General features: G+C 38.4%; 1 protein-coding gene across 1 annotated transcript in view; it reads right to left on the reverse strand.

The window, feature by feature from the left end:
• COL25A1 (collagen type XXV alpha 1 chain) overlaps positions 1-24,362 on the reverse strand; it is a 291,662-nt gene that overhangs the window by 49,024 nt on the left and 218,276 nt on the right. Inside the window, exons 11-17 of the mRNA XM_050974011.1 lie at positions 20,114-20,140; positions 17,637-17,681; positions 8,668-8,721; positions 7,048-7,074; positions 4,648-4,692; positions 693-725; positions 497-532 (exon numbers count right to left, since the gene is read on the reverse strand). Of these exons, the coding sequence (XP_050829968.1) occupies positions 497-532; positions 693-725; positions 4,648-4,692; positions 7,048-7,074; positions 8,668-8,721; positions 17,637-17,681; positions 20,114-20,140 (267 nt within the window). The remainder of the gene's footprint in view (positions 1-496; positions 533-692; positions 726-4,647; positions 4,693-7,047; positions 7,075-8,667; positions 8,722-17,636; positions 17,682-20,113; positions 20,141-24,362) is intronic.

The following is a 24,362-nucleotide window of genomic DNA, read 5'->3' on the forward strand; positions in this document are numbered from 1 at the left end:
AAGGGAGAACAGAGCAGCATTACCTGGTCTGTGTCCTTCCCAACACACTGTGTGACACTGATGGCTTGATTCCCCTCACAGGTGTAGGTGAAAGGGATTCCACCCAATATTTACTTCCTTCCTGATGAGATCCAACACTGCACCACAGATTAAAGATTAATAGTCAAACATGCAGGGTTAGCTTGTGATGACCCAAGGAGCAGAGCCATTCTTTGTTAGTCTCACTAGCTGCAACAGGGTAAGCGTTCAATGCAAGAAGTGTGCTGGGGCTAGTAGGGAAGGTGGGTTAGTCAAAATTGCTCTTCATGTTAATTAGTATCATCATTCCTGTGCCTTTCTAAAATAAAAAATAAACCAAATGTGTACAGCCTTGGGCCGCTATATTGTACTGCCTCAGACTCATCCCAGTGCAGGTAAGTGCCCCTGGTAACACAGATGTAACATCATTTATCACAAATCCAGCAGAGAAGGGAAACTGAACATTTCCAAGCAGTACCTTTTGTCCAGGCCGCCCAGATTCACCGGGTTCACCCTACAAGAAAACAGATTGAAGACATGAGATCTGAGAAAATGAATTAAAGATGGAGCTGTGGAATCCTGTAACATTAATGATACCCAAAATGTGACACTGTGAAGTACCATGGACCAACCACCCCTCTTCTCCCTGCACAAGTTCTTTAGAACTCCATTACCTTAATTCCAGCCGCAGAAGAGCCAGGGTCTCCCTGATACAAAATCCACAAGAAATAATCACTCTTACTACATAAACTATTTTCCAGGAAGCACATAAATCATGTAAGAGTACAGCAACATTATATAGCAAAATAACTGCATAGCAAGATTGCCTGTTTTCTGTGCTGCTTCATAGGCATTTAACAAATTAATTACATCAGTGTGATTCAGAAAAAGAGCAGTGTTGTTTTCAAGACCATGCAGAGAGAGATTTAGCTTCACTCACCCAAACACCTATTATAGTTAACTTCAAATTTCACAACTAATAATGTAGATCTAATAATTGCAGATGTTGTATAAATGTACTTCACACAGCCAGAATATGGGACATACTTTGACATCTCTAAATTGCTGATCTACATTAAAAATAATTCAATGTTATTTACAAAGAATATGAGTGACCATTTGACCTAATTTCATAGATGGCAAGAGTCAAGACTCAAATGAGAACATTTTTTGTGCTAATGAAGATTCACATTGACAAAAAACCCCATTGACCTATGAGTTTATCTCTATCAGGACAGGTCATAGCTTTATTTCCTCAACACTCCAGGGTATTTAAATGGATAAATTAATGCATGAAGGGCTATACTTTACATGATGAGACAGCTATGGTAATTTTACATATTCAGGAAAGGTCTGTGTTCTGAGAGGACATCTAGACTCAAAAATATTTGCCTATATTTTAGTGGGTTGACTGGATTTCACAGGCACTGATATGCACAGGACAGATGATCAGTTGTTTTTTTTTACCTTGAACAATATGCCAAAGAAAAAAAACCTACTGAAAAGTTTGCTAGTTAGGCTATGTACTACTGAAGATGACTAGCATGCTTCTATTTGAAAAAATGTTTAATTATTCATTATGCAGAATAAATGTACATTGTTCACTGAAAGCAGCAAGTTTTACATAGCAGCAACTTCCAGCTCTGAGCAGCCTGACAGTGCTTTACATAGGTAAGACAGAAGCAGAGATATATATAAGCAGAGTATAAATGTTTATACAACATTCCTGATGTTTCTGTGAATGCCATAGCTTTACAGATGGTTTGGGCATGGCATCTTTTTGGTATGGTCTTATACAATTAAATTGTGCTGGTTAACATGCTCACTGGCCTCTGAAAAATAGGAATACACAGTTACTGCAGCTTGCAGTGAGTGAAGAAAACACAAAAATCAGTATGATGAGATTGATACATGCATGGAAAGCTGAGCTGCCTCATTTTAATAGACACGTGTGAGTGACACTGCTAATATCCCCTACAAGCATGTGCAACTGAAAGCCTCAAGAACCTTTCATAGCTATAAAGGGCCAAAGCAACTAGTAAGACACATTAAATGTTTAAATATTTCAAAGGGCAATGATGGATATGGGGAAGATAAGACACAAAATATTTATAATCCACCTACATGCAAGAATAAAAATTAGATCAAAGAAAAAATTACAGTACAGTATGTTCACAATTCACTGCTGAGTCAAGACAGTTTGCAAATAAACTTTAGCAGGGGAACATGTATAAAGAAGGAAAATCCTCGGTAGTTTCTAGGGACCAAGGCTACAGTGGAAGAACAGAAGCAAGAACTCAAGCTTGGCATTGACACTGTCTTCAACAACTCAACAGAGACATTTTAATTCTGTAGTCTCGGGTTAAGAATTAAGGACTCAGGTGCTTATTTTTGAGTGTCACTAGGTACAGCAGTTCAGTGAACAAAGCTCCTTTTTTTTTCACAAACAGGAACCTGCTCCTAAACCAAGTCTGGATCTGTTGTCATGTGCTATCTTACTCTCCCACCACATGAATAAAATTTTATCTCACAGAAACTCTAAGCTTTCAGAGAAATGTATTTAAGTTTTATGGACTACGGATTAGATCTCCTAAGCAAAAACTTCCTCCTACGGTGAAGAACAGGAAAGAATACAGACCCTGTTAAGTAGCTCAAGTGTAAAGTAATGACACCAGTTTAATGCTTACTCCTAAATTATCTGTCAGAAACCACCCTTGTAGGCTCTCTAGAAAGTGCTGTTTGCAAAGCTACCTATCAGAAGCTTTAGGCTGCAGCTCTCCTCTAAGAGCTGCATCTTTTTCTTCTGGGTGGCAGATTGTCTTGTAGGTAGGGAAAAAGAAAAAAAATACTGAAAGTCAATGAAGTCACAGCTCTGGAAAGTCTGGCAAAAATGAATGCAGAGGACCCTAATCCATTATGGTTAAAGCAGTGCACTCCAAATGAACAGAATATATTCCTATGTCACCACACCACCTCTGAAAATAATATAAAACCTAGAAGAGATGGGAGACTTCTGCATTATGAAATTGAGGAGGTGTCTTGAAATTTCTTCATATACAGCAATATAAGAAGTCTCCTGAGAACCTCTGCTTTCCACAGGTTGATCCCAAATTGACTGCCTAGCTGCTGAAAGTTCACACAGCAATATTTAAAACTTTATACTTGAGCATAAAGGATCTCCCACTGAAAGAAGGAGAGAACTTGTTTCTTTCCTCAGAAAGGATCCCAAACGGGGGGAGTGTGCACGCTGCTGAGCACAGGGAATATGGGCATCCTTGTGCATGCAAGCTCATCCTCATGGCTAATGAAGTAGAAAAGCAACAGGTGAAGCTGCACTAGGCTTCCTAGAGAGATTTTAGCCTTACCATTTACTTGTTGTAGAACTATCTATCTGAACAACAATCTCAATTTATACTTGGAGCTGATTATATTCTTAAATCACGTAAGAGTGGATCAAGATTATGTTACCAGCATACATCGTGTAAGTAAGTAAATAAGGTTCTTAAGAATTTCATCTCTATTAATAAGCATGACTGCAAATAAGGTGTTATTTAAATTAACTCCAAAAATCAAGTAACTTACTGTTCTTAAATCTAATGTCTATTTTTAATGGCTGATTCTGGAATGTGCCTTAAAATCCTTGTGCTCTTCAAAGTACAGATTTACTGTACCCAAATGACAGCTCCTGAGGGATTTGCATGCACTCCTTACCAGTTTGATAAATCCATCATAAATTTCTCCTTGAACTGAAATGTTGTAAGTTGATTAAGCATCACACATGCAGGGGTACAAGAAGAAATGTTTATGTTTCTGCCCAAGCGTAGTCATTAAAATAAATGGTTTTTAGAAGCATATCAGTTCAAAACTGATGGCCAGAAGAGATCAATATGCCAGACCCTTTCTCATGGGCAACACAGCCTTTACCCTGACTGCTAAAGATTGGCTTTTGTAAGGAAACCACACTGAAAGTTCCAGTTTAATTTTCTGAGCGTGAGTCTCACATAAAATAAAACTCAGGAAAACAAAAATTTTGACAGAATCTATTTTTTGGGGATTTCTACAACATCTTCATACTCTGCAACAATGAACGAAGAAGGTATAAAGTGAGGTTATTGTTGATGTCATTTGGAATAAAGATTTAAAGTGTGTTTATCATCAAATCTTGATTTTCCAGCTGCCAGTTTGGGAGGGAAGCTGCCTATCACGATACCACAATTTTTGTCCCATATTGGTTTGGTCCCACTCTTTGATGGAAACCCAGAAGGGGGAAAGATAAAGGGTACACCAGAAAACATGGCTGTAATTCAAAGGGGCAATTCCAGCTGGCAGGTTGTGACCAAAGCTTCTGTATGATGCAAATTTCAACAAAGAGGAGTGCTAGCTAGAACCATGCTGATACATTCTATACTAGGGCTACTGCTGTAGCCCTAGAAATCTTATGCACAGTTGGACAGAATAGTGAAAATTTTCCTGCTGTTCATAAAAGTGAACTCAACCAAATCACTCACCTATAAAAAAAAAATCATCTCAAAATGCATTTTTCTTTTGAAAAAATTACTATTTTCTTTATTTGGTTATACTATAAGCATGCCTAAGGCACACATTTTCTTCTCTGCTAAGAAGAGTTACCTTTTCTCCTGTGTCACCCTTCAGTCCATTCTCACCAGCATCGCCCTACAATTGAAACACACATTACATTTTAATGATTTTCTGTAAGCACACAGTATGCAGAACATGATTAACAATGCAAGTTGATTTTGTTCATCAGATAGTCAGTCTCTGTGACATGGTCAGGAAGTGGCTATGTCTTACACAGACTTCACTATAACTGCAATCCCTCTCACAGATCTGTAAAAAAGTCCCACCACAAAGCATCAAAATACCTGCTGCTATAATCTACCATCTTTCTCAGTTCCCTGCAGCTTAGCAAGGAAGGAATGATTTAATGATTTCATGATGATTCAGCACTTTAAATTACAAATACATTTTTCCTCCCAACACAGACACATTCACCTAGATGCATCTAATAGAGTTCAGATGACAGAGACAATCCCAGTAGTTTTTATTGAGGTTCTCAAGTAATTTATAGCACACACTCTCTGAGTCTGAAGTCCTTCATGAATGATTCACAAACTAAAAAAAATTACTGAATGTCATCCTCCAAGGAGCTACCAAATGACTTTATCTCTACATAACTTCTATGCACTGTTTTTCTTAAAAAAATGACATTCAGATAACACCTTTTCATTGCTGAGTAGACATTTTCTACTCAAAAAAGTCCCAACACTTTTAAATAAAATGTCACAATATTTATCTATAAAAAAGACCTAATTTCCACCTAGTCATATGGAAACCATATAAGAAGTCCAAACTACATCAAATATGTTATATGTTGGTTTATGTTAAGAATACGGGCTAAAAATTTCTGTGGGATTTGAGGTTCATGTAAAGTGCAATAAGCATTTAAAATGCCAAAAATATAGATAAAACCAGAGCCTAAGCAGACTAAAACCACAATTCTGGCCTTGGTCTGATAACCAGTAGTATTGTTCATATAACATTATTTCAGTATCTGTCATATTGTTCTGAAAACCTTTATGTGAAATCCTTTTGGAGAAGACTCAGCAATTTATACATCACAGCCACTGCTACAATGGGAACCAGCTAACAATCTAGCAGCACTTCAATTAAGGAAACATACATGAAACATGGAAGAATAACACTGAAGAACGTTACTCAAGTTCACTACCGTGATAAACTTATTGAGGGGATCTGTAACTACACTTTTTAGAAAAAGACAAAGGATAATTATGGAAAAATAGAATGGTTTTAAGTAACAAAAATTCACCACACAATAAAATTCATTGTTATTCCCTTTATGTCTGAAGACAAACTAAGCATTACTGAAGTACTTTAAAAATATAATTTTAACAAAATAAATTATTTCATTATGCATATTTCATGATTACATAGTTCTACATGTGAGGTACAGACTGTCAAGATTTCCCTAGATTATTTTTATGGGGTGCTTTTGAAAATGTGAAATTAAAAGCCTTGGCAAAGCATGCTTAGAGCTGCTATTGCACAGATTTACGTGGATCTGGAAGTGAAATTCAGTTGCAGCTGCAAAGACGCAGGTAAACATTTCTCAAAAGCAAATTGCAGCTCAGTACAAAACTTTTTAAACATAAGCTCAGTATACTTGCAGAAGATGAGGCTGTGCATGGATTCCTACCCAAAATAAGGCTTATGCTATTTCTCAAACTGCCCCTGTGAGCAGGTGACGAAGCTCAGCTCTGAACTCCCTGTGCTCCTTCCAGCCACTATGCCTGGAAGAGCAGAATTATACTCCCCTTCTGCAGCATGGAGCTTGTTCCATCCCCTTGTCTTGCCTTGCTGTGACTGGACATCAGAGAAGCAATTTCTTAGCAACTGACTGCAAGTAAGAACCCCATCAGTGTGCCTCTCCAGACAGCATCGCTGGAGATCGTGGGGGCAGACTCCCTTGCTCTTACTCAAACTGACCCAAACACAAATGGAGCATTCCATTTTTATTTTTTGTTCAATTTTTATTTTTTATTCCATTTCCATTTTTATTTTTAGTACGTGGAGAGCTTGTTATCCAGGTATCACTTAGAATCTGTGTAGTTTTACCATTCTGTTACCTAACTGCTTTATTCCACACAGGTGTCAGAGCATCAAAACCAAGCAATGAGAAATGTGTGGATCTCTAATTTATTCAGTCAGGCTCATCATTTTCTGAGACTCACCACAGTTAGGATTAGTTGCCTGACTGCTCATCTGTGCAGCCTTTAACACACAATCACTCCACTCTGTGACTAATCCCACTGCAGTAATCACAGATCAATAACTTCCATTAGCAGGTATTATCTGACCCTTGGAAAGGCTGCACTGTGCAACCTAAGTTCTAGGTAGGAGCTGTGGTTTTTTATTTTTAAACTCAGGATCAGTGCACTCCAAGCAAGTAACCCAAAAAAGAACCACAACAAAGGAAATGAAACATCTCACCTTTTCTCCTCTTTCTCCAGGGTCACCCTAAGGAAAATAGTTGAGGCAAAGAAGTCATAAGTTACTAACTCAGGCAGAAATCTGAGTGTTAGCACTGAGTGTTAGCTTTACTGTCATTAGTTATTACTAATGTTAGCATTTCTATCCTTACTAATAATTATGTCACTACTCATGACAACGTCTCAGATGACACAATACAACAAGAAAATCTCCAATGGGCAACAAAAAATGTAAATTCAACAGATCTCAATGGACAATACAACTTCAACATTCTTTTTTAAAAGCTTCAATAGTTTGTATGTGAAGACCTCTCTCTCTCTATTTTGTCCTACACTCTGACAAAGAGGCATACATCTTTGAAAAGCAGCCTGCAGGGACTTAGGTGGCTCCTATATGTGGTTCTCCTTGTTTTGGGAACAAACAAAAGAAACAAAAAGTCTGAATGTGAAGGGGAAGTCTCATGATTCTGTCAACGGCTCAGAAGATTCCTCAAGAGAGAGAAAATGCCTTTAAGTGTCCTGAACAAATTCATGACTGTTCCAGAGTTAAGAGCCTTCAGTGCTCTCTATATTCTCTGTAACAATCCCTGTAACAAAAAGCTAGCTTAGAGCCATTACTTTTTTTCAAAATGAAAACGTGCTCGAGAAACTGCAAAAGCACTTTTGCACGCCAGCCTGACCCTGACAGCTCATCTCTGCATTTGTGGCTCAGAGCTGCACTCTGGCTCATCTGTGCCCCTTCTGATGGCTGGCAGTCGCTAGGCAACTCAGGGACTACAGCTGTGAATACGAATGAAGCATCAACTGCCATAATTTGGCTTCTTCTCTGTACAAAGTAAGAAAAGGTCATGCTCCCAAATGGTTTGTTTTCATTCCTGATGGACAAGCAGCCAGTCAGTAAATGTAAAGAGGCTGCCTTGCATGTCTGTCAGCAGCAGCATGATGCACAGAATCAGCTGAGGAGCACATGTGCACCAGGGATGCTCACTCGCAGCTGATGGGATTAGAAACTAGCATTACCCCCTCCCAGAGGCCCACAGATCCCATCATCCTGGACATGTCAAGTTTTCTTTTAAATGAAGCTATCATCATAAGCTTTATGTTCTATTTCACTTGCTCAATATTAAAACATCAGAACAAACTACAGAACAATAAAGTGCAAAGAGTCATTCTGATGTAACAAACACAGGCTGAGACATGCTCCTAATGAGGCTTGTTGCTAACTTCCAGAATAGCAGGATCAGCCCTCAAGACTTCACCCTGACATTTGTCAAAAAACTGACCACAGCAGCTCTTGAAAAGAAGCCTGAAACACATTGAAGGGGCATAAACAAAGCCTTTCTGAAAAGGTCCCCAAATTCCCAAACACTTGCAGGCATGTTGCATTCAGCTGGCAGTGGATGCCTATGAATCAGTGCCACCGACTGGAATTATACATGCACAGCAGAAGAAAATGCTTCTTTATGGTGAGATGTGTAAAGCCTCTTACACTGATCACTGGAGGGAGCAGATCATTAAAAGCCAGTCAGAATATAAACCCAAGTTGGAAAGCACAACTCTCATCTACAATATGCACTCACATGCTCTGTGCTTCCGTTTTTAATTCCTTTTCAATACTGACCTTGAGCCCAGCTTCTCCCTTCTCTCCTGCTATGCCAGGCAAACCAGGTTCACCCTAAAGGCAAAGAAAAAGAAAGATGAAGTTAAGAAAGACATGATGAAATATATAAACCTTCTCAGAATGGGTCAGTAATGATAAGCACAATTTTAAAAGACTCTGCAAAGATGCAGTCCACAGCTGGGCACTAAAATGACTTACTTTGTCAGTTAGGGTGGATTAACTCGAACCCATGTAAGGTAAGAAATGATTCTTCTGAAATAGGTGGAAACACACAGATGTCACACTAAACAGGAAGGAGACCTGTGACTCCTGATTCCTAAAATCTGTCCAATTAGCCTTAAAAGCACAGTCTTCCCAGCAAGACTGCCAATGCTTTCCTCTTCTCTTCAACTTAGAAATGCTGCAAGAAAGGCTTGTCTTAATTTATTTTGACATTTGTGCTTCTGGTCTCAGATGGAAAACAGATAATGAAAAAAAATGAGAAGGGCCTGTTTCAGAAATGGAAGAATTTGGTAAAGCAGAGAGCTTTTCAATTTTTTAAATATACTTTGCTTATCCATTTTTTATACCAGTGGTTGAAAAGTGGTTTTAAAAGATTTAAAAACTGTCAGCATTACATCAATGCTCCAAGTTTTGGGTATGTTCAATGGGTAGTGTATTACTCTTCTACAGTTTAAGGAGTCATAAATTATTTTCATGAGTCAATCAGCAAATAACACTTATTTTCAATCTTCTCTCCCATCTTCAATTTTAAAAATAAAGAAAAGAAGCCAACAAGAAAAAAAACAACTTAAACAAAAAAAACTAAAAATATATTTTAGTGTTTATATCCCATATTTATGGGAAAATGACAGATATTCATTTTAGATAAAATAATGTTAGACTTTATGGTAAAACAACTAGAGCTTATGGCTTACTATGTAAAATCTTCTGCAGATGTACATCTCAGTTTCACAAGAAATACCTTTGATAACACTCACATAGAGAACTGCATGATACTTCCAACATGGCAAAGCACATGAAAATAAAAGCCAAAGAAAGATTTTTAAAAGTCTGCGGCTTGGTCCTTCTAAAAGCCTGCCCTTTGCTATTTGAGTGTAGAAAAATGTGGAAAAGTTAAATCCAATAGCTAACATAGCAATCACATTTGGAACAGTAATTTCTATCAGTAACTCAGTGAGCAATTTTCACACAGTGTTGAAATTTAGTACACATGATGAACCAATCCTCTACTCAAAAGTTAGAGAGGTGTTAAGATAAAGGCTATTCCAAACACAACAAGACATTTTCTAGTCCTCCACAGAACTCTCCTATTTAGAACTTATCTTTCTTACTTCTGCAGGCAGATTTAATCATAGATGTATTAACCCTATTGTCCATGAAAGCAAGTTCCATTGTATTTCTAAATTAGGCAACGGAATCATTAATTAAATTTTAATTTCCTCAAGACTTGCACTGTTTCAAAAAACAAACCAAAATCATCAAAGTTCTAGCACAATTCTAGTGAGGCATTTTCCAAGCCAGAGCAAAAAATGTTAGGTACCATAAAGCCCTCAGGGAGTTAAACAGTCACTTGTGTCAGCCCCTTCTCAAGGCCCCTTTGTACTACAGTAGCTGTGAGGCTGAGAAAGTGGCACAGGCATTTGATATTTGAGTGCTCAGCATTTGAAGCTGTTGGAGATTAGGTGTGAGTGTCCTAAAGGATTGACCTAAAAGGCTCTTGAAGAAAATTGCCAGTTGACAAAATGAAGCAGAAGGGACCCATGAATATACACTTGTTTCTCCTCATCCCCACACCCCAAACACGCTTGCTTCTTCATTTTCAAACAGCTGCTGTCGGCTGATGCTTTCAGGGGCTTAAATCTCTAATCTAAAGGTTGAAGTTCCAAGCTTGTACTTTCCTCACAGGTTTACATATCAGTGCTATGGATGCAGAGGGCTACTGCTGTGACAAAAAGGAGACCGCAAAAACAGAACAAAAAAATTATTTTCTTTGGGAAAAGTGAAAACCTCAGCCTGTCAGCCAGTCATAGTAAATCCCCATTCATCCCAGCAATTGCATTTCTGACCTATATGCAACTCTGCTATGCTCAGCACTACTCCTACAGTAATGCAAGTACTAGGCAGAGATACTTGAAGTGCAGAAACTAGCTCTGGGAATGGGAAAGACTGAAGGCAAACCTAGAAGGATAACACAGAAATGACCCTGTGCCTTTATGTTTTTAAGTCATTATCATTCTGTTTCTAGTGTTCAGAAGAACAGGGAAAATATTCCTTTCCCTATTTTAGACCTTTATTTTCTTGTGTGTAAAAAGAATCAGTGAAAAGAAGTGAAAATGTACAGCCCATAAGATTTCTATGTAGAAGCCCTGATGAACATTCCCAGTGCACAGCTAAACAAGCTTTGTGCCAGGGAGCCTCCCTTTGTCACTCTGCATGTCTTGTAGGCATGGCAGTCTGGCTTTATGTGCAATATTTTTACAATTCCAGTAGGCCTTAACATAAAACCCCCAAAATAAACAAGAAAACCAAACTAGAAAACAAAAATAAAAATGCTTTGCTCAAAGTAGTTATGAAGCAAGGAGCTGGTAACTTTTGCAGATGAGTAGATTGACAGCTCTTCCCTACTCAGATACTGTGTCATTTTAGACATGTTCATCCCAAAAAATTATTTTTATTCTTGGCATGAAAATAATTTAAAATATTTCTGTTAGGAACTATAGTTAGTTATTTTTCTTCTGTTTAGTTACTTTTTAAAAATTTATCTATTTATTACTAAAAGCATGTATTAAAACCAGAGTGCAAAATGCTGTTAACAGTAAATCTGGAGTGTAAAATGCTGTATAAGTACACTTCAGCTCCCCAGGTTGGTGTTTTGGAGATGAGCAAAAAGCACAGCTGACCTTTAAGAGGCTGAAGATGATGACCCTGCTGTTCAAGGAGTGATGCATGCAAGGCAACACCAGACACTCAACAATGTCATTCAACACAACAGTTTAAATCAGACTGCTTTTCAACCTGATAAAATGGAAGAAGCTATAAAGCTAAATCCTCAATGTCACATGTTTTTTACATTCACTAGGCCATGGCTAATGTCTTTCCTGACTGCTATTGTAGTCTTCAATTGCATTCACAGCAAAGCTGTTAGGTTGCAGAAACAATTGTCTTATGCACATCAGCTAGGTTTCAAACCAAGGCAGCATATTTTCATCTCTTCTTTTATAGAATCACAGAATGCTTGAACTTAGAAGGCACTTCTGGAGATCACCTTTGAGGCCCTTACTTGGATTCTACCCAGTATGTCCATGTCTTTCTTTCACTGAGGAGCCCACAACTGCAGACAGTACTCCAAGAGTGGCCTCGACAGTGTTTTTCCCACTTAAAGAGTAATTTTTTCTGTAGTACATCTAACTTTAGCTCACAGCTCGCCCTTCTCCAGTCATGAACCCCTGAGAAATTATTGCTCAGGAACAGAGTGATGGCAATAATTCTAAAACTTTCTAGTGTCTATAAAACCCAACCCATGATCCCAGTCAGAGAATTTATGAGGGCTAAACTGCACCATCACACAAGAAAAAGATGTAAGACCCAGAGACATTGTGTGAAGGTACCCTCAGACAATCCCTTTGGAACTTTTCCCTAAAAGGGCTGGACAGTGAGGTGTCTCAGTACAATTTAAAGCAATTGTTACTTGCCCTTTCTGCCCTTCTGCATTCCTATTCTCAGCTAAACCACACTGCAGAAGCTGTCCTATGCAACAAGCACCGTGTGGAACTACCATGACAGACCAAAATAAAAATAAAACTCTCCCTCCTGGCACTGAGGTGGGCTGTGATTTCCAAAGGCCACCTCAACAATGTGCAGCTGAACTGACACTGTGATGGAAAGAGCAAGAGCTTCGTGGGATGCTGGGGTACCAGCATAATCCTATCTGAACATCCTCTCTCTATCAAGGTTCTGCTGCACCAAAGCAGCAACAAAACTACCAGATGCACAAACATCATGCCCCACATTGATAAACATGCAAATATTGCATTTGAAATGCTATTTAGGTAACCCTTGACTTCTTTTTCATAAGAAGTTTTTTTTTATCTTGCCTTTGTGTAACTTGACCAACCCCCTAACTCTTTCCTGTATTTGGGCAAAGAAAACTTTCAGCACTGTGCTCAATAAATAGGTGTAGCAGCTTCCTCAGGTGCTCTTGTGGTAGGATGAATCTGAATTTGGTGAGTACTCAGGTGTAGAGAGCATTGCTTGGGCTCTGCTGGTAATATGAGAAAGAAATCTGTCAATATGAACTCATAAAATCTACTTCATAACAGGTCAGAAAATGTATTACCCACCAGAGTCCATATTAAAGGAGGTGAGGCAGTTGAAAGCATGCTTCTCCTCACTGGAGTGCTTTCTGCCCCTGAGGCATATACCTTCATATCCAGAATTAATCAGCTAAAAACAACATGGCTGGAGGCCCCAGCCTTTCTTGTTTGTAATAGGGAAACAGCCCAGAGGCTGCAGTTCTGAAACAGGTTTTGTTTTGGGGAGATGCAATAACCCTCTACACCAGCTGGTTGATATCCACCTCACCCTGTAAGAAAGGCTGTCAGTATTGCTATATTTTTCAGTCACTAGAATGTAATCAATTTAAGGATAAGGAAACACAAGAGGCCCCAGACTTAATCCACTCTAATTTTACTCTAAAATACATAGATGAGGACAGAGGGTAAAAAAGAGTTTTTCAGATATGTTACTACGATTTCCATTTCAAACCAGGGTTGAATTCAATTCCTTTCAACTGGATTCTTGTGTCCCTCAAAAGTAACTTAAAATTGTTTGTTTAAGGACTGGAAATCTCTCCTGGCCCACTCACCAACTGAAATGAAGTGGAAAGGCTCTTCAACAAGACTCAGCTGGCCTGCAAACCTGTCTGAGAATTTGTGAACTACATTTATAATGTTTCCTCCCTTTATTTAACAAAATGTTAGTACATGCATACCCTTCCTCATTTCGCTGAAGAAATTTGATACTGCCACCTTCCAAATGTGTTCCCACACAGCACTGTATACAGTAATAAGGAAATACATGTAAATTAGAGAAACGAAAAGCATGAAGAAAGCAGTAAGAAATGAGCATACCCAGACTCTTAATCTACTGATATGAAGGAAAATTGTTCTGAGGTCTATCATATTGCTATTGCAAATCTAAGAAGAATTTGAAATGAAGGGATCTATCCAGACCACTCATTCTGTTTTCAATATACCCTTACAAAAAACCCCACCAAAATATCAAGTACTACGTAAGAAAAAGCCATTTATGGAAGTTCAGAGCGAGGGGTTTATGCACTCCAGGCAAACTCTTATTTATAACAAAAAGAGTTATTTGCACAAACTCCAGAAACTGGGTTCCTTCAGGCCAAACACCATCTTAACTTAAGGAATCTCTGTTTTTCTCTTTGTGTGCTGCTGCAGTCATTGACAGCCCTTATCAAATCAGCACCACTTAACAAATACCAGAATATATATTCTATACTTGCAGACTTTAACTTTCCAAGAAGCCCTTTGTGGCCATTTCAACATGATTAATGTAGGGATGTGATATCCTCAGATCACTGCACCCTCCTAGCTCCATGCAGAACCAATGCTTTTCTGTACTTTTCAAGTGCCTGAGGAGCTTCTGCCAGGGATGGAGAAAGGGAAGTTTATCTGCCATCGCATCGTGACAGAAAGAAACCTGTGGATTGCACAACAGTCTGCAAAGGAAAAGGAGCACTCAGAAAGATTCCTTATTTCAGCAGGTTTTGGTCCATCCCAAAAACAACACTCTTTTCAGCTGCAGGTATTATTAAGCAGCTCCTTTCCAGTTACTGTTCTCAAGATAAACTTGCTGTCGTTTCTCGAGTGTAGGAACAAATGAAGACTGTAAATGTCCTTGCAAGACTACCTGCAATGTTTCACTGGATTTGGCCGAATGTGTGAAGGTTTTATGGCAGTGATTTTGCTACTCTAAATACAAGAAAAATCTGCTAGTTAACAGTCCTGCAAAAACATGTGGGTTGTGTAAAATTACACTTACTCTAATATCTAGAGACTGTCTAAGACAAGGGGTTCATATGTTAAGGGATTAAAAGACTGTTGTAAGTGCACTCAGAATTTATGATCTCATTCCCGGACCTATGGTCAGACTTGTCAATCATCTCCCATAGCTCAGTATTTCAATTAAAGAAGAGGTGAAAACAAAGAAAAAGGAAAATTACAGAGGCACACAGATGATGGAAATTACCTAACTCTGTTTTGTTCAGCTGCTTGAGGACAGAGCAAAGCTAATTCACTGCTGACATTCATCGGCTGAAAAACACTTCATTGTCCAAACGAGAAAAGCATTCACACACTAAATTTTAAGCAAGTGCTTAACACTCACTGCCTTTTAAACCAAGGAAAAATATTAACTTGGAACTTTGTGCACTGCACATGCTGCTGTCCGACAGAGAGAGCTCACTGACCAAAAGGCAACCAAGACAGTAAGGCTTTTGTAAGATCCTTTAACTACGCCACTTGTAAAGAGGGGATGACTCGCATCACACATGCAAGTTGAACCCAGCTATTCTGCAAGTCACCATGAATCTGAATGAGTAAAGCCAGAAGTGCCAGCAGCTGGCTCACAGTACAGCCCAACTCTTAAAATCACCACTCTGGTCCTCATCAACATCTTGTGTGCTGCACTGCACTGAGAATCTGTTTTTTCATAGAAATTGGAAGAACTGACCTTTTGATAGCAAAATATTAACATGGGATTGCTAGGCTGCATTATAGTTTCTAGCTTTAGAAAACACTGCTTCAGTTTAAACTTCATTTCTACAACTGTTTCCAAGCTAACAGAATTTTTTAATCCATTTAATAAAGAGATAGCAACATTCAACTTTCATCTGCCTAGTGTTACATGAAAATGATATATTTTTTGCAAATAAGGAAGTGGTTTCTAGTCAATATCGACCAACAGTTGAGAAATCAAACTAAAGAATGCAACAGCAATTTATTTTTAGCTGTGTGGTTTTTGTCCTGGTACCTATGTTTCCCTTTAGTAATTCAGGTTTTTTTTTTAAAGGTAAAAAGTAAAGCAGTCCAGCTACACTAAAAAAAACGCTGACATCTTTAATAAAGTGGTAATAATTTTAAAATGTCTGCGAAGTTATAGATGTGATGAATGTTGAAGTAAATCAAATAAATAGAAACCCATAAATTGAAAATTTTGGAGTTTTTTAAAAGCACAATTTAAAATTATTAACCAACATTTAAAGATGTGCTTTTCATTTTCCCATAATTTTCAACTGCACATTCCTTTTATGCCCCATGAAACATGACAGCAGATAAGTGTATGTGGTCTCCTAAAAATAGACATGCAACAACCTTGCCAAAGAGCTTAAAAAAATTCCCCGTCTCCCAAAATGACACATTAATCACACATTTGACACATTTCATTAATATCAATTTTTTCTGCTTATTTGAATGAATTTTTCTGGCTGGAGTTTGCATGATTACTATTAAAAATAAAGTTCTTGAATAAAATATGAATCATCAGTTCTGTTCTATTCAAAGCAGTTTCCAACTTTACCTATCCAGTCTTCTTACATATTCCTACAGATATGCCACAGAGTAAATTTTCCCTGGCCTTTCAGTCACGCCACAAAAATTACTTGAATCATGTACAGCAAGAGCATCTCAGTTGGTAAGCACTGTCTAGTACTTCTCTTGCAAGTGAATGCAGTTATAAAATATGAAGGAAAAAATCTGATGACTTACTGCAAATTTGTTTCATAGTATTTTCTTATAAATTCTGGTATTAAATATATATATGTGTGTATATCTATATATATGTATATTTTCTAAATATTTCTTATTTTGTTGTTTCACATTAATTGTAATACTCAGAATAGTTTAAAATAAATTCCTATCACTATCACCAAAGTGAAATATATGATTATTACATTATTTCTTATAACCACTCTGAAAACACAGGTCTAATATTATGTATTATGCTGTTAGAAAGAATACATTATTTTTTTTCTTTTTTAGGAGAGAAGAACTAAAAGTAAATTATTTGAAACAACACTTATTCCTAGGGCTCTTGGTGAGGGGGATGCAGAAGAGAGGATTGGCTAATACAACCCTTATACACTGCCATCTGCTGCTGCTTGAACCTGGTGAACATATATATCATACATTTTCTTTCTGGCATCCCTTGCCAGTGCTTTTGAAGTTCACTAGGAATGCTAGGGCTTGTGAGAACACCAGATGGATAATACTCTTTACAGTCAAGGAGGTATCCTATTTAAACTTCATCACCCAGATTTGCCAAGAAACCTTAGCAATGCTGTAACACAGCCCTGCTGCTTTATTATGACCTCTCCTTCTGGAGGGCCATTCTAAACTATGATAGTGACTTGCCTAAATTAGCATTTCCTCTTGGTTGTATTCAAAAATATCTGTTTGATTTATTCCTCTGTGTTTTCATCCCCAAAATTCAATTTCAAGTTATCCTCCGGCTGCACTTCCATTTCTTTTTATTTCTCTATTTATAGGTTGCATTAACAATGTATTGGCACCACATCAGTATCCAGTATCAATGTAAGTCTTTGCATTATGGGACTGAGTTAACAAAAAGTAAAAAACCCTTTGTTTGTAAATATGCTGACTCAAGAAACACTATCAATATGCATTTCTTTCTACAGCCTATCAGTCATCACCAAATTTGAAAACCAGACTTTCAGCATAATTAATTACATTTGCTGCTTGTTCAGGTAAAACTAGAAAAAAATTACTTCAGAGCACAAAGCACATTATATGTTCTTTTCCATGAAGCCAATTGGAAACCACAGTTCTGGATATAAGGTTGCATATTGCTCACGTGAACAAGCCCAAAATTGCTTTAATCCACTACATAAATACTGGCAGTGCTGAAAAAGTCAGAGAACTCACCACTTGTCCATCTCTCCCTGGAACACCAGGCACTCCGACAGAACCCTGGAGGGAAACAGATGCCCGTGTTTAGCAAATTAAACAGGTCATGAAACCTTTCATCTCATAATACAGTGCTTAGAAATAATGGTGAATGTTTGCTTATTGGAACTGCAATAAATTTTTCAAGAACTCATTTTTATCCACGCTGAGCTCTCCTTTCAGTGGAGATTTTATACTAATTAGACATAGTCTCATGTTGTACATTTTAAAGACTGCATGGCCTTTTCCAGAAACAAGCTTCAAGCTCATGTTTTGTAATGTCGTGGATGCTTCACAAGAAATGTTAGAATTAAAATGCTATTCCATTTAATGCTCTCAATAAGTTTTGAGACTGATCCCATGCAATCAAATATAGCACCTGAACAAAACTATTAATGCTTCTAGAGGGATCATTCAAGCTCAGTAACTTGTAGCACCAATCAGTCTCAAGGCTTTTAAGAGATAATATGCACTGATTCAGTCTGAAAGAACAAATTACTTTGAAACTGCACCATTATAAGCACAGTCAGAATTAAAAGGCCAATACAGGCCAAACACAAGTGACAAAGAAGGACAAAAAAATTAACAATGACATAACATTGGAGGGATCTTTTTTACAACGTTCTCATACTGTACATTTCTATGTGATGGATAAGTTTTTTGAAGGACCTTGTGCAACTTGCTATGGAAGCTCAGTGAAAACACAAATCATGAGGAAAGCAGGAAAGCTGCATCTGCTTGTACAGCATTCTCCTCTTATTTTATAAAGATGGTGCTGCTCAGCAAGGCAACTGAAAGAATTGCTGCATGGCAATTCCCCCTCTATTTTGCTTAGAGGTGTCACTAAAATCATCACCAACACCCAAAGGAAATGTGTTCAGAATGGATGCAGACATTTGTCAATTGAGTTGGGAAATCCTGTAAAACAGGAAAAGGAACCAACTCATGAGGGTCTCAAGAGCCCTCCAAGAGCTAGTAACAGAGCTCTGAATCAGTAAGAAATAATACAACACATCCCAGCTTATCTCCTTGACTCACAGTGCTCACCCCTTTCTCCCAAAGCTTCCACTTTGGCATCCTTGTTGTCTCTTTTTGCTGGATGCATGGCCATGGCTTTATGCTACTGCAAAGGGGCCTGAGTGAACACTTTCACATCTCTGTATCATTTTTCCAGAAAATCAGAGGGCAAAGCTCAGGAGGGCATTAAACCATCAGCCTCAATAAACTATCCTATGTATAACAGTTCCCTCCTCTCAGTGGCAGCTGATTATTTTTCTTATGAAACACAGGATGTTAGAAAGTGTAAAATGAAGCTGATTCTGCTGTGATAAGTTAATGTTTATCAGATAGTCAAAAGTTAATCAGCACGTGGGTTTTGCTGATGTTCTACATGCAAAATATCCTCCTCCACAATTCTCAGAGTATAGCTTTGCAATGGCAACTTAGACATGAGCCACATTCCTGCATTGCCAGACACAAAGGGTAGTCCTCTCCTTCAGCCTGCAAACCCTATACAGCCCACAGCTGCCAAAATTCCACCAATTTGAGTACTTTGGGATTATGTTTTTACATATCACAGGTTTTTCTTTCTTTTGTTAAAAAGTTTCATGTTAACAGATGCTTCATTCTAAAGAACATTATCTCAGAAGAAGGAAAGCAGGCATCCTTCTCACATATGTCAATATTACTTACCCTTCCTCTTTTTTTTTTCCTTTATACAAATTACAGATGTTTTATTAAATATCTTTCATACAACTTTTCGATCTTTTGAAATCAGCTAGAAAATTACTCACCTTGGTGGTACACGAGTCAGATGCCGGAAAAGTGCCACTCGCTAGCTGTTACTGCTGCTATTTTGAGGACTGTTTTAATGGTGGAATTCCATAAATCCTAAACTCACTCAATCAAACTGAGGCAGTCAGCTTTAATGAGTGTGAATAAGGCTGAAGGCATTCCCAGGAAGTCAGGTCTCAGGTTACCGAAGGAACAGGAAGACACCGGCAGACCACCTGAACACCACCGGCCAAGCACTATTTATCAGCAACACCTACATCCTTTGTTTCAGCTGCTCAGTTCTTTAGTCATATGGCACTGATCTACTTGAGTAGAGACATGCATTTAATCAGAAACTTTATCTCCCCAGCTTTCACAACGTTTTAACTTTGGTTTCCTAATCGTACCAGTCTATGAATGAGAAAATTATAGTGACCTTTTCACCTGAGAGTTAAGCAGACAGATTGAAAACAGTCTGCTCTGCCTTGCTTGAACTTCTTATGATGGGGGAAATGAGAAATCTTGTGGCTCACATTATATGGCTCCATTTTGCAAAAACAAAATTCAGAACCCAAGCTAATTGACTCAATGCAGTGTACAGTAGCTTACTCATTCACCTCTTCTGCATGCAATTTGGCACGGGAGGAATAATCGCTTTCACAGCATTGTTGTTTATACTATACCTTTTGTCCCGGAGGTCCCTGAGGTCCCTGCAAAGGGAAAACAATTCAATTAACATCAAAACTTCAGCCAATTTAAACTGAAATGACTAATTAAGACTGTCTTATTGTGTAAGCACTCTGATACTGGACTGAAACCAGCTGATGTTTTATAAATCAAAGAAAAGTAAGAGTCTATGCTCAAAATGCACAATGAATCTTTCCTCTTCACTTTTGGAACTGATCTAACTACTACCCAGAATACTCAAATTTTCCCCCTTCTAATCTTTTTTCTTCCAAGATATCTGTTTCTTCTAATACTGACAAATCTCCCAGCATTAAGATGACTGTGGTTTTTCTCTCTTATATCAGCCAACAGCCAGTTGTGTGTCCACAGTAATATATCAGCTTGTCAGCATAAAAACAAGGTTTATGCAAACAACCATTTTTGCAACGGAGAGAAGCATAAACCTCAATATCTTCTCACCTTCTAAGTATCAGCACACATGACCGTGTTATACTCAACTTGTCATGTGTGCCATCATTTGCAAGTTAAGAGAAAAATCTTTAATTTCAGAAATTCTCAAGAATGCTCTTGGGAAGCAAAGAGCCACCATTTTGTCCCCATGACCTGAGAAGGCAGGAAGAGATAGGTCAGGAAAGCTTCACTTTCCTGAATGTCATGCAGGAGTCAAAGTCTCGTTGATATTAAGAGGACCCATTTCTCAGCTGGTGTCTCTGAAGTATCCAGGTGGCCACAGTGGAGAGGGGGAACAGAGAGAAAGTAGATCAACAGCCCCATCTAGGACACTCTGGCAGTCTGTTTTGGTGACAGAGAGACCAGGTCCACCACAGCTCTATGCAGGTTTGTCCCCAGGTTCCTACGATGGGCGCTGGTGCCAACTGTGGGTGCTGGTGGTGTACCAAGCAAAGTGAATTCATAGTCCATGAGGGTGCAAAACCCAACACAAAAACTGGGGAATTCAAATCCTTCTGATGTGAGAAAGAATGAAAGAAGAACTGATTGATACCAGAACTGCAATTATTCAGGAAAACAAAAGGATTTTTGGCTCAAAATGTGATGCTGATTTTATTTTTAAATTAGAGTGAAGTTGGGCAGAATCCTCCACTGTCAGTAGATGGAACACTGCTTGTTGGAACATTGCTCTGAGGCAACTTTAAACTGCTAACAAGGAGAAGCTACACTGGTGGTAATTCTGAGTGCTGCATCCACTGATGTGGACAAAAGCCTTGCAGTTTAAAATGTGGATTGGTATGTCTAAGGTTTGGTATCAAGCCTTGCAAAAGCAACGATCAATGCTGCTTCTTCAAAGTTTTGCCTGATTGTTTTAACAGAAGACAAGTATTGTGAGCATCTCCTTTAGACTGCAGAGACAGAGTCTGATAAAGGCAACCCACCTTTACTCCCTTGCCTTCAAAAGAAAGCAGAAGTACCTAAGCACTCAACACTGGTGATGATCAGAGCAATGAACAGAGTGAGCATCTGCTCCTTCAGATAAAGAAAAATGTCCCCAGCTCGCAGTGTTCCACAAAAACTGTTGTTTAAATCAAGTCTTCTTTTCAGTAAGTGCTTGAGAGTGAGTGATCTGCTGGGCAAGGAATCAGAAAAAGAACAACAAGTCCACAAACAGTGTTCTTCCCTTTCTTCGAGTGCCTGACACCACCCTTCTCTTCTTCCGTAAGAAAGACACAAGTTTGCCCAGCATTTTAAAAATGCCAAGAAATTAATGCTCAAACTAATGCTTTCCCTACAGGAATGGTATCAAAACAGGCTCCAAGTGTCTACATCTTGGGCATCAGTTGTCTGTTGACCTGTTGCAAATTAACCTGCTACACTTCAGGGTTATTTCAGGTCTTGGGAAAAATCTCTCCATCAGTAGGCCAAAGTGAATGCAGAACAACTGAAGACCTCCATAATAGCTCATACCAGCTATTTTTATGTCCAGGGGATGGATATATCAGTTTCTAGCTACTTAAGAAGCTATTAAAACCTTCTAAAGACCCTCAGCTATATTAAATTACCTTTTGGGAGCCCTTAATACAATACCACTGTATGAAGGAAAAATGATAATTCACTTACTAATATTAGCCCCCAAAGCAACCTGTTAAATGCACTCTCTGTTGAGGACTTTCTGCCTGGTGCTTGCAGCTGTCAGCTGTCAGGGATGGATACAATTCAAGACATTGCAGGAAACATTTTTTTTCCCAGAATTTCCTCTTCATCCCTGACATCATTCCAGCTTCTCCAGATGAGTTACTGAATATAAAAATATTTACATAGTAGCTTTTACATAGCCTTGCTCTTAGGTGACTTTAAAATGACTCATTCAGAGAAAAGATGCAGCAGATACTTGTCAATAAATATCTTACGCAATGAGAAGTTTTCCATTTCTGGTACTTAAGCCTTTACTTAAGACTGGAAGTAGCCCTGGTGCTTCACAGCCACTGAGCCACTTGATGACATGAACAGTCCCCAACAGCACAGCTACCTTCACAAATTGTATGGTATTGACTGAAAAAAACAATTTCAAATAAAAGTTTACCTAAATTGATACATTTCATAATTTACATAGGATAACAAGTCCTTCTTATCCTTAGAATGTTCTGACTGCAAAGCATACGTGAAGAGAACCAATTTTTCTTTAAAGCACTGCTCTTCAGTATTGGGAAAGAAGCTCAAAGTCACTAGAAAATTAACAGCTCATTCACTGACAGCTCTCGTCCCTCCTCCATACAAGCCAGCAACCATTTAACAGAAAACATGAAATTAGGTTACTAACAGAAAACTTCTTAAAAAAACAAAACAAAAACACCTGTCCAGAACACCTCAAAATGGTGCTTATTTTTCTAGAATTACCTAAAATCTCTGATCAAGGCACAGAATGACACTGGAGAAATAGAAACAAGCAAGTAAATATAATAAGGTAGAGAGAAAAAATAAAAATGAAAATTAAATTAATTTTAATAATGGATTATTAATAATAATTAAATTTTTAAAATTTAAAACAAAAAACCAAAACAAAGCAGAAAACCAAACCAACCAGAAAAAAAAAAAAACACCAAGAAAAACCACCAAAAAACCCCCAAACCAGCAAGGCTTTAGCTTATTTCCAGAGGAGGGAATGACAGCTTTTAAAAGAATCTATGTAGAAAATTCCATATGAACATGTGGATTTTTCCCCCATATTACTCTACTGAACTGGGGAGCATTCTGTGGTATCCACCTGATGAACAGACAGTAAGGCCAGCAATCAAAATCTCTATGTAGGTCTAGAGACAGAAGCAGAAGGCAAGAAATATGTGAATGTTTCCAAGCAATTCCTCAGGATGCTTTGTTTTGATGTTTTTCTCTGTTTTCCTTCAGCTGCTCCGTGCTCCGTAACAGCTGCAGCAATATCCTAGCCCTGCTGTTTGCTCCAGCACATCCAAAGGGATGCTTTGCAAATGCAGGCTCAGCTAAGCTCCCCCCTGGACAGATATTCTGCCCCTGGGTGCTGGCAGGCAGTGCAGAGCTGCTGCCACAGGTCCCCATCTTGTCCCCTCAAGCCCAAAGCCTCAGATCTGCACTGACCCCCCACACACAGAACCTGCTGGAATCTCCTCCAGCTGCAGGCTCCATCTACACCACATGGAACACATTGCCCCTCTGCCACCAACACAGCTGGTTGTATGAAGGAGGCAAAGCAGAACCACACAGCCCCTTACAACCACTGGCTGGTCAAGAAAACAGAAGAATCCCAGAAGTACAGAATTCTTTCACCTCCTAACTACATATACATATATATGACACCTGTCATTGATCAAGGACAGATTCTGCTGATAGCAAATATTTGACTTTTGCCTGAATCACTGAAAGCTGCCAGAGTTTCCACAATGGGATGCTTAGAACCAACTCCTAAACCACTGGCAACTGATGTCAAAAAGCTCTTTTTATAAAGAGCATTTAAGCTTCAAGAATTCCAAAGAAACTTTGTGAAAATTGTTCATATGAAGTGACTGCTCAGCGTTTTCTAGGATTATGCCACTTTTCCTCAAATTGACACATATTCACAGAGGAACTTAATTGAGAAGGCTGGAAATTTTGGTTGCAAGAAGTCTTGAATAGCCCAGAATAGGAAGATAACTAAACATAATGAAAATAAAATCTAGTTCTTGATCTTTCAGCCATCATGAACATTTCAGAAGAGCCCTTTGCCATCATGTCCAATCAAGTAAACTAGCTAGGCAGCTGTGACAACTTCTTGCAGGGCTT

Source organism: Serinus canaria, chromosome 4 (assembly GCF_022539315.1).
Source record: "Serinus canaria isolate serCan28SL12 chromosome 4, serCan2020, whole genome shotgun sequence".
NCBI lineage: Eukaryota > Metazoa > Chordata > Aves > Passeriformes > Fringillidae > Serinus > Serinus canaria.